Below are 11714 nucleotides of genomic sequence, written 5' to 3'. Positions count from 1 at the left end.
GATGTGATTAAATATAATAATAAATATTTTTGAAAAAATACGCCGCGATTTACGGCCGTATGATAGGCCCGAGTGGGACACAATACAGACATTGGATTCTCCATAACTCACGTACACGTCTTCACCACTCGTCCACTAACATTCCGCCACGTCAGCATAAAGATCTACCGTTTTTATTTTTTATTTAATTTCCAAAAATAAAATGACAAAATAAAATAAATTTGGCGGGCAATCAGAATAAATTCAAATTGTAGATTTAAAACCCTAGCAACCTCCATTTCCCCCAATTTGTTCATCCTCTCCCTCTCTCTCTACTTTCTCTCTCTAGGTTCGTATACTTCCTTCCTTCCTCCCTCCCTCCTTTATACTTTCAGTTCAGTTATCGTTTGCTTATTAATTGTTGTTTAATTCGATATGAATTGATTGATTGATTGTTTATGTGTATCTGTTTCTGCTCGTTTAATCTGTTTATGAAGTCTCGTTTATGATTATTGACGGATTTAATCTATATGTATGATGATGATATAGTCTAATCTATAGTTTGTGCTTGTTGTAGCTTTAATTTTAGGTTTTTCAGTTGCTAGTTATCGGTACAGTTCGGTTGTGTCTTCAAGTTTTAGGTTGTTATCTGCTTTTTTTTTTTTAATTAATAAATTTTTAAATTTTTTTTATAGCTGTTCTTCTAGTTTTGTATTTTAGTAATTTTTTTGTGATGTACTTAATTTTGGGGATTATTTTTAGTTTAAGGATTAAGTTTTTGATGTGATGACACTGGTTTAGGTGAACTAGCTGTTAAATGTGCTACAAGTTATTTAATAACTTAAATAACTTGGATTTGAGAAGTAGTAGAGGAAGCAAAGAGTAGGTAGGATGGGCAAACTGTCGCCGAAAGAGAAAGCGTCCAAGTCTTCAAAGCGGAAGAGGCGGATGAATAGTTCTAATAAGTATTTGAAGCCAGGTGCTCTTGCTCAGATTCGGAATAGCAAGGCGTCGACTTCAAAGTCGTGTGTAGATATTGGGAAGAGAAAGGTCGATGTTATGGATGCAGAGAATACTGTGGTTCAGAATAAATGTGCCAATGGCATTCCTATACTTTTATCACCTGAAAGGTTTATATACAGTCCTCGGGCTGGACCACTTGATCTGGTCAAGGAGAATAATTTACCGAGAACACCCAAGATGCAACAACCTAACGGAGATTTGTCAGATTATGAGTCCAGGCTTGAATCCCTCCCTATGGAATTGCTGGTAACCCACATTTCATATCTACTTTAGATTAACTGATACCTAATGTACGCTGATTGCCATTAAAAATGCCGCTGTTAACTTGATTTAACGTACTATGCTGGCATATAAATGTGCAACTGAGAACACTAAGTCTACTCAAATGATTTTTGTGGCCATATAATTAAATCAACGTGATTTGCGATTGACAATGTCATTATATGGCTTTCCTGAGGTTGTGTAATTGAGCTAGTTATGACCGATAACAGCTTAAAGATAAATGACTTTGACAACACCAATTGCAGATGTTGGATGATGAGATAAAACCTGTTTGTTGGCTGTACAAATGAAATCTATTATTTTAATTGAAGGAAACTTTGGCCAAAACAATCAGTATTATCACCGGCTACATTTTTTATATCTACATGCATTACACATGTTTGTTGTATATTGTAATCTGATCTCTAAATCTAAGTTGCGCCTAAATTATTTAACCCATCCTTATTTGTTCACTTTTATTAGCATTTTTAATATCCCTTCTATGTGATTCAAGGTCAAGATACTTTGTCACCTCCACCATGACCAACTAAGAGCAGTTTTCCATGTATCCGAGAGAGTCAGAAAAGCCGTAAGTTTTTTCTATCTTTTCTCCACTTTCTTAATTTCTGTAATCGCACCATAATCTAACGATCATACAGATGATCAAATTCTAAAAAAAATGGTTTGCATATTTATTTCATTAGGTCGTGATAGCTCGGCAATTCTATTTTAACTACACCACACCAGATAGGTCTCGGCAAGAATTGCTATGCACATCAACGCCTCTACCTACTGAACACTGGCCTTTCGTAAGGTAAAAATCTCAACTTTTTCTCTTTCTTTATCTATATGGAATGTTATCATTTTGTTCATGGATCTATTATTTAATGACATGATATTGAATTTGTTATAGCAAGGGCGCCGGTAAAAGCAAAGATTTAAAACTACCAAGCACTCCAAAAGCACCTAGGCATGGGCCCCGCCCCCCTTCGCGCCTAAAGTTAACTGAAATGCGCCAAATTGCGGCAGTTTTATTTCAAGAACCGGCATTTGCTCCTACATACATTGTTCCATCTCTGGTACCGAAACCAATCTGCAAACCGTATGCTTCCAACCGAGTGTTGTTCTATGATGAAGAGCTTGAGCTTTGCCAGGCTGTTGCTCAGAATAAACTTCGTTAGTCTTCGTTTGACTGTTTGAGTCATCCGTTTGTCATGTACAGTAGTACCCCGCCCCTAAGTTTCACGTTTTAGGTTTGTACGACTAGTGGGTAGCTAGAGTAAGGTGGTACAATTTTGATAAATTAAAAGGGACTGTCATCGTCTTGATGCTGGCCGACGAGTGGTAGAATACTATGGGTTATAATCAAATAAGGTTTTAGTGTTATGTTTTTTTGTATATATTGTGAGAACACTTTGCTTTAGGGTGTTGGTTTGTTTGTTCTGTATGAGACATACTATTATAATGCTATAAAGTATAAAGTATTGCATGAAAACTGTACATGAAAGGATAGTTCATTAATGAGCTGAATCTGAAAGAAAGTGATGGGGAGCTTTAATGGGTCACAAGAATGGTTAAGTTTTCATAAATGTTGTGCACTGGTTTTGTTTGTGATAGCCATGGGCTTAAATGCATAAAAGCATGAAGACGTTTATCACACTAGTTGTCATTTCTCATTGTTATGATTTGTTTTGAAATAATGTATTTCTTCTATATACATACTAGTTGCATCTATTACTAGGGTATCACACTTATAGTTTTTTCCATAAATAATGATTTTTTCAAATTTAAACAAAGTATATTTGATATTATGATATCATGTTAAGTGAAATATATATTGTACCAAGTTTTGACTTTTGAGAGTCTATGAAACTAGTAACACAACCCGTGCTACGTGGCGGGAACATGGTCGTTACGGCGCATTAACCCGCAAAAACTTTAACATTAACACATGTACATAAGTTTTCTATACATGATTCAAAATACAAAGTTGTTATGAGTACAATGTCGCAAGAATGTTTTTTGCTTTTCTTAATGCACCTTGGCTGCAACCGCATGACTACACCAATTCTTGGACTTGTGTGCTTGAAGGCAAAGTGCTCTTAAAACCCATTTAGCAAGGTCCACTGGCAGGTCTAACCTAAAAATAAAACTAAATGTTTGATAAAATTAAATTCCTATAAACAAATGCATTGAACCAAATAATAGGCCAAATTAACAAAGTATGAGCATGTGTTCAGATGTACGTCTCAAATTTGAATTAAATTAATGATTAAACCAAATATTAACTTTTAAAAACCAAAAAAGTATTCAATTTTCATTTAACGTCTTGAGTTAGTGTAAATATACCTGAACATAGATGCAAGCTATCACCCCTGATCAAAATGACAGCATTCAACTTCAATATGCTATGCAAGTATGATGTGTGTGTGTCTTTGCATGCACCGGAAATGAATACATAAAACTTGGATCCATTTCGTAGTCGCCTCCTAGTCGTGATTTTTACAACACTCCTACATATAGATAATATCTTCTATTGCAAAGTTGAGAAATAATGAGTTTGCAGTGGTTTGAAAATTGAAATACCAATACCATCACTTAAGTTCACTTTTAATTTTCAACATCAAGTGTTTTCAATCACATAAAGATCATTTTCATCAAGTCATTGATTAAATGGGCGATCGCGATATTCCAACTTAAAGAGCAACACGACACAACCACAAACAATAACGAGCATTAAAATACAAATTTTTGACCAAGATACAGTATTAGTACACCAAGATCTTCAAGTACTTAAAGATCAAAATACAACAAAATCAACAAACATATGAAATTGAATTCAAGACAAGATAAGTGTGGACAACAGTGAAATACAACCGGTATTCATCTTCTTGATCACAATATCGAACATGCTTTTTGGGCCTTTCCCTTCTTTTTCTTCGCCTTTGGAGGCTGCAGAACCACTTTAATGGCCGCATCAAATACTTGCTTCACATTCTGCAAAAAAAAAAAAAAAAAAACATTTGTACTTAACATCACAAAATAAAATAAAAAAAATAAAAAAATAAACATTGAACTTACCAACTGTGTCTTTGAACTACATTCAATGTACTCAGGAGCACCAATTGTCTTCTTTAATTCCTCTCCCTGTAAAAAGTCAAGATATATCATTCTGCATTAGAAACAATCAAACAACTTTACACACGGGTTGACCCGTTTATAAGTAAACGGGTCAAAACTGCAACCTCTATTCTAATCAGTTATACTAGTTTCGGGTATGAGTTTAGCACCTGAGCAGTAGTGATGGGAGTTGCACCAGGGTGATCTACAAAGAACTGCTTATCATCCCGAAGATCTACAATCCATTAAAAATTCAATTCTATTAGAAGTATAATAGGTTTGAATAATTACATCATAGGTCAACGACATAAAGATAATCAGAAAAAAACACGATCTTATAGACCCGAATCAATACAATCAGTTGATCAGACGGGCCAAAACGATGCATTAAAAATGCATGATCGTATTGTTATCTCTTATAGTTGTATGCTTTTAATGACTTCAAATGCTAAAAAGATCTTTTATTTTTTAATTTACATGGAAACATATAAGTTTTGGAGCAATAAACTCTCACAAAAATTTACAAAAACAACTAATGTTCTTTCTATTTTTAAAATTTAATATCATATTATAGACATAAAGCTTTTATGGTTGAAAAAAGAATGTTCGTGATATAACTCACCGAGTTTCGTCCCAACAAGAACGATTGGGACACCAGGGGCATAATGCTTCAATTCGGGAATCCACTGTAAATAAAAGAAAGCAACAACTTTAAGTCCAAATTAAATTACATAAAGATTTTATTTATTTATTAATTTTTACAAGAAAAGTGAGGAGAATTTCACCTTCTTGGAGACGTTTTCATAGCTGGCCTTGCTAATGAGTGAGAACGCCAAAATGAAAACATCGGCACCACGATAACTCAACGGTCTTAATCTGTTATAGTCCTCCTGTCCTGTTTCGCAGAACACAGTCAACACATGATCAATATACGACGATTCAAACAAATATTACCAAGTAAATTAATACATATTTTCAAAAGGTTACCAGCAGTGTCCCACAAGCCTAGATTAACCGTGCTTCCGTTGACAACTACATTAGCGCTGAAATTATCAAATACCGTTGGGACGTAATCCTGTTTAAACCACAATCAAATGAAGAGTTTAGCACCGATAACTCGAAAAGAATGTCATCATATACAATTCTTCCTTTTGAACATTAGACATAAAACGGATGTAAAAACTGTGAAATAATTTAAAAATCAAAATCGAGAACGACAAAAAATCTTCATCTTTATCAACAAAGTACGAAGCACCACACCGAATTGGATGCCAAAAAGACTCACATTATTGTACTGGTAATCCTATTCATAAATTTGACAAAATGTACTAATCGAATAATTAAATGTATGGTAAAAAAAAAACAGGAAAAAGTTTGATCTTACACCAAATTGGGTACCAGAAAAGAATGTGATTGTATAGCTACTTCCTCTCATAAACAAAGATAGAACCGACCAGAAGAGCAATTAAATCTTCGTTCAAGAACACGATAAATTCAAGAGAAAATATTATTATAAAAATCTCAAACCAAATATTATTATACACTTATTCTCCTTTTCCTAAATTAGATGAAAAACAACCAGAATACACCAATACAATTTAAAGAATATTCAGGCAAATTCTTTATCTGCATCATCCATATAATATTAAATCAAGATGAATAATTGGACACCCTAAAAGATTCAATCATATACAGATTCCCCTTTTTACAACTAAATCATGAACAAGAATAACAGAAAATTCAAGTAAATTCATAATCTTTTTTATCAAGTAAACATCTATCCAAATTAACTAAATCAAGAACACCAACAAGATGAAATAAAATAAAAATCAAGAAAAACCCATAATCCAAAACTGAAATTCTCACCGTGGGGAAAGTGTTACTAGTGTAAGATATCAACAAACAAGTCTTTCCAACAGCCCCATCACCAACAGTAACACACTTTATGAACCTTGAAGCACTCATATTTCTTCAGATCTTCTTCCACACACTGAAGACCTGATCACCACTAAATCACACTCTCTCTTAACCCCCTTATCTTTCTTCACTTCCCACAAATTTCCCCCTTCTTTTCTTCAAAAAACACAACGAAAAATTCAATCTTTTTTCTTCCAAACCCCAAGAACAAACCCTAGAAACAATACCCAAAAAGGAAAAATTGAATAAAAGACGGATCAATTATCTTTTGTTGGAATTGGAAGATTAGGGATTGAAAGAAGTAAAGAACCTTAGTGGCACCGGGAAACAATGCAGTTGAATTGTTTGGTGGGTGGTGCAGATGAACCCCTCTTTGTTGATTTAAAAAAGATGAAGAAAATTCTGATATTTGGGATTTTGTTGTGCCAACGAAGAGGGGTTTTGTTTAATGTTTTTGCTGTAATGACACAATTTGTCGCACTTCTTCTTCATTTATATTTATAAATAAATACAACTGTGTAATTGGATTCTTGATATTATTTTTATTATGGTTCTTGGTGGAAATAATAAAGACTTGCTTTAATGATTTAGTCCATATTGTGGAGATTTATATAGCGTAGGTTAGACGTATTGATGATTCATTTCAATATATTTTTTTTATAAATTATTATTTTATTATGAACCAAGATGGCAAGATGGATTTGGAAATTAAGATTTTAAACTGTGAAAAAATAAGATTGACGTGTATCGTTTTTACCTGCTATAGTTGAAATTTAAATTGTCTTTAGAGCATACACAATGCATATGTGCAGTGGCGAAACTTAAGGTTTTCGACCAGGGGGGAAGTCCCCAGACCTAAAAATTTCTATAAAACCGGAGGGTCGAAAATGTATATACCAAAAAATTTCTATACGAAAACTACATACTCTCCAATACTGAGCGAAATAAAACCGGGGGTCGAAAACGTATATACCCAAAAATTTTATATGAAAATTACATAATCTTCACTACTAAGCAAAAAGTTCGAGATGTCCCCCCTCCCCCCCCCCCCCCCCGGCCCTTAAAAGCTTCGCCCATGCATATGTGTGGCACACGTTTGAAATCTCGAACCACCGCTCTCGGGCCAACCTTGCGTTACGGGGTGGGGTGGTGTTCAACGGTTCTAGATCCGCAGATTCAAACCCCTTACGGATGAAGAGGTTGGAGCTCCACACACAAACAATCTTATTTGTATATTATTTTATATAACATGCAGGTGTTGAGGTAAATGTTTATGAAAGTTTGGTGTTATAAGGAAAATGAAGGGTTTTTTTATTTTTTTATTTTTTATTTTTTTTAGTCAGAAATCTCATGCTCTTGTGGACTTGTAGATGATTTTAAATTTAATGGTTAACATCCATGGTGTTAGGTTTTTCTGGAGTGTTTTTGGTAACGCAAATATTAACTTAGGCTCGGGTAATAACATTACAAGTTAGGTTATTTTAGGGTGCACGGGGCACATGCGGTGACCCCATGCGATGACTTCAGTTGCCGTGCGGGTACATCACCACTGTAACAACTCTCACTAAAATCAAATACTTAGGATGATAATAAGTCAATTAGGAAACCATAATTGAGACACCCAAGTAATTCTGCATTAACCGTAAAATTTCCGTAACAATCGGAATCAGGATCAGGGCCCCAAAAACTCAAGGGGGGCAAACCCTAGCTGGATGTTTATCTACTTAAAACGTTGTTTAAGTTTAATTGGACCAAATTCTGACTCATCTACGCTACTCCCACGAGTGGCAAGCCTAGGCCTTTTAGGTGTCCCTTACGGACCGTAAGGGATCAGGCTTACGACCCGTAAGCGAGGCCAAATTTTGGGTATAAATAGAGGACATTGGCACTAGTTTTCTGTGATTAAAACGACGCTCAAATTCTCAATTGACGTCGAGTTATAGTTAAATCAGTCCACAACACACACGATACACGAAGTGCTGCCACAATCAGGGTAATAACTCGATCGCTATTAGATTCATTTTCCGACCGATCAATATATCCAATGGATGTTTAAGTGCCGCCCACATAGGGTTATACTTTGTCATTCGTCGTTAAATCGATGGATGTTTAAGTATCGCACTTTGTCGTTCGTTGTGAGAATTTGATCTCGTGAGTTATCGTAACTGCTGTATTAGTTACTAACCCGGTTGTGTGTGTGCATTTATTATTTAAATTAGGAATAATCAAGGCTAATCAGTATGCTTATACACTGCTCGTTAAATCTGCAATGTGAGTCATTCTCTTTTTATCAAATGTTTTACAATACTCCAAATTTATTTTCAAAAGTGTTATAATTACAGGGACTAAGTCGTGGATATCTTGATTTATTGGTTAGTGGGGTATTGTGCACATTACTATTTCTCCCAGTTAGGTTCATTGACCTACTAGGGAGGAACGTCACTATTAGAGTTCATTGACCTAATAGTGGTATGACCATCGTCACCATTGTGACTTGTCACCATTGTGACAGAAAGCCAGATAAAAATAAGATATGAACCATTGTAATCGCTCTTATGCTGTAATTTATAACTATGGGTCATTTCCTAAAACCTGAATGAACTCACTCAGTATTTCCCCGCTGACAAAACCTTTTTCAAACATGTTTTAGGTGATCTGTTGTGAGCAAAGAAAAGTGCCAGGAAGCACTACCAGCTTAGAAAAGTGGCTCATTGTAAATAAATAAAAGAAACATGTTTTGAAAATAAAGATTTCCCGGAGAAATCACAGGGATTTATCCCTAAATTATATAAAACGGGCAGTTTTATATTATTAAAAGATCCTATTTTAAAAAGACTTCCGATGTCGCCTAAAATTTAAATACCGCAGGATTTCTGTTTCGCGGCTCCTGAAACGGGTCAAACCGGGTCGGGGGCCGTGACAGAAATAAGGTGGTATCAGAGCCACTTCTCAAGCCACTTATTTAAGCCAATTAAGTATTTAGAAAATACTTAATTTCCATTAATTGCTATTTTGTGATTATTTGTTTATTTATCTGACTAATTGTGTACAGTATGAGCAAACTTTATATGCTAGTCAATGTAGCCAGTAATGCAAATTCTTAAATAATTTGACTCAAGTATTAGTACCTTTATTATCTACAGTTTAGAAGTCTTATCAAGGGAATCATAAAATTTACAAATAAAACCTCGTGTGATGTAAATTTCAGTTATTTTAATAGTACCCAGTAGGAACTAATATAAAAAAAAAAGTTTTCTATAAATTTTATAAATTCTGACTATGTCTATTTTGCTAAACAGCATGAGTAACTTGTTTGAGGCTCTTCAGAATTTAAATCTATATCCAGTAAGAGTAGAGGTTTCCAGAGATTTCAATAGATATATACCAGACATAGAAGAACCTATAGAATTTGATGCTTTACCTCGCGAGAAACCCAAGCCTAAGGAAATAGAAATTGGGGAAAGTTCTAGGCAAATTGAAAAGTTACCATCTCAGGAAGAGTTAGATTTTATAATGGCAAGCTATAATACTATTAAGCCTGTTAATGAAAATATTTTTAATCGCTCTCTTAAAACACAACTACCGATGAACTTAGAACCAGGTATTCCAAACCCTTCAATCCACTCGCAAATAGACAAATGGTTGATTAATGAAATACAGTTACAAAACCATCCCTATAAGCTTTTTCCTCAGTTCAAAACAAAACCTTTACCAAATCCACCAATAAGTAACGAGAATACGGATGAACTTCGCTTTGCTGAAGAACTAATGGATACTGGGAATAGAATCCAAGAGATTGGGGGGACAGATGGGAGGGAACACCGTTACTAGAATATTATCTAACAAAGGATAAGAGATTATGGAACTATGGATATGTAATAATAATAGTAAAATCAGTATGTGTAAAATAAATAATAAAATGGTTATATATAAAAATATGATATAATCAATAAAACAAATGAAATTTTAGAAAATTTACAAATTTTGTTTACGTGATTATGTGCAATTAAGTGTAAACTTGGATTATTTCTTGTATACTAATTATTTATCTATAAAGTAGTTATCAGATGGAAAACGCGAATAATGAACCAGTTAATGATTCTGATCAACAACCGGGGGATCAATTTATGACTAAGCAGGATATAGAAAATATCGTTGCTCAAGGGATAGCCAACACTATTCCAACAATGATAGCTCAAGGGATAGCCAACGATATTCCAGCAATTGTTGCTGCTGTTAAAAATCCAATAAAACCACAACAACTCGTTCCTAGCAAACGTATTTCTGAAGATAACTTCAGTAATAGCGTAAACGGAGGCAATGATCATGTTAATCATGACAATGAACCACAACAAGCGCCGCTCCCTAAGAAAATGAAAGTTGCAATGCCTGGTTGCACTTACAAGGAATTTCTTGCTTGTAAACCATCTGAGTTTGCAGGCAATGAAGGAGCGACTGCGGCACTCCGTTGGTTAGAGAAAACTGAGGTAGTAATTGCCATAAGTAAATGTGCTCAGGATGATCAGGTCATGTACGCGTCAAATCTTTTCAAAGAAAGGGCGCTAGAATGGTGGAATACGGTGTTACAAGCAAAAGGAAGAAGGATGGCGTATGCTATGAACTGGGAAGAATTTAAGAGCTTAGTAGAAAGAAAATTCTGTCCCGAATATGAAAAGGAACAAATGACAAACAAGTTTCTAACCCACCGGATGGTGGATGTAGATTGTCGAAAGTATACTACGACATTCTTCGAGTATGCTCGAGTAGTACCAACCCTGGCTTCGCCAGAGCCGGTACTTATTTCTCGATATATTTGGGGATTGATTTCTAAAATCCGTAACATCGTCAAGGCTGCGAAACCTCGCACAATTGATGATGCGGTGGATTTAGCCAATACTCTGACTGACGAACTAGTACGGACAAGAGAAGAAAATAGAAGGAAGGAAGTAGCCCAAAAGATTACCCAGGTAATCCATTCGGGTAACCATAACGATTTCAAGGAAGGAGGGAATGGACAATCTTCCACTAGTCCATTTTGCAATTCTTGTAAAAGAAAGCATTTTGGAAGATGCAAGGGATATTGCAATTTTTGCAAAATTCCAGGGCATCAGGAAGAAGACTGCAGGAGGAAGAGATCTTCAGTCTGCTACAACTGTGGAGAAGCTGGACATCTTAGGCCAGATTGTCCAAAACTGAACAAACTATCTGACAATAAAGCCAAACCTGCAGAAGGAGCAAAGAGGAATGTAAGAGCCTTCCAACTGACTGCTCAAGAAGCAGAACTCATTCCAGATGTGATAGCCGGTACGTTCTTAGTTTACAACGGTTACACAAAAGTATTATTTAACTCTGGTGCAAACCAAAGTTTTATAAATACTTCATTCTGTCAAGATCTTAACTTACCTTTAACCAGC

General features: G+C 35.1%; 2 protein-coding genes across 4 annotated transcripts; one reads left to right on the top strand and one right to left on the bottom strand.

The window, feature by feature from the left end:
- Positions 1 to 243: 243 nt before the first annotated feature.
- On the top strand, positions 244 to 2686 carry LOC110909034 (F-box protein At4g35930). The gene is made up of 5 exons (XM_022154044.2): positions 244 to 328; positions 781 to 1248; positions 1778 to 1852; positions 1968 to 2077; positions 2177 to 2686. Exons 2-5 carry the CDS (start codon positions 871 to 873, stop codon positions 2442 to 2444), a joined length of 831 nt encoding a protein of 276 aa, XP_022009736.1. The 5' UTR covers positions 244 to 328; positions 781 to 870; the 3' UTR covers positions 2445 to 2686.
- Positions 2687 to 3978: 1292 nt separating this feature from the next.
- Positions 3979 to 6869, bottom strand: LOC110909036 (rac-like GTP-binding protein RHO1). Of its 3 annotated transcripts, none has more exons than XM_022154047.2 (8): positions 6611 to 6869; positions 6250 to 6514; positions 5371 to 5458; positions 5169 to 5278; positions 5006 to 5069; positions 4554 to 4618; positions 4345 to 4410; positions 3979 to 4260 (listed from the first exon to the last, which is right to left on the bottom strand). In XM_022154047.2, exons 2-8 carry the CDS (start codon positions 6346 to 6348, stop codon positions 4159 to 4161), a joined length of 594 nt encoding a protein of 197 aa, XP_022009739.1. In that variant the 5' UTR covers positions 6349 to 6514; positions 6611 to 6869; the 3' UTR covers positions 3979 to 4158. The 3 variants fall into 3 exon arrangements, with proteins under 3 accessions (XP_022009739.1, XP_022009740.1, XP_035838553.1); XM_022154048.2 differs by having other exon boundaries at positions 6250 to 6456; XM_035982660.1 differs by having other exon boundaries at positions 6250 to 6451.
- Positions 6870 to 11714: the final 4845 nt, after the last annotated feature.

Source organism: Helianthus annuus, chromosome 14 (assembly GCF_002127325.2).
Source record: "Helianthus annuus cultivar XRQ/B chromosome 14, HanXRQr2.0-SUNRISE, whole genome shotgun sequence".
NCBI classification, from domain to species: Eukaryota; Viridiplantae; Streptophyta; class Magnoliopsida; order Asterales; family Asteraceae; genus Helianthus; species Helianthus annuus.
This window is presented reverse-complemented; position numbering and strand designations above follow the sequence as displayed.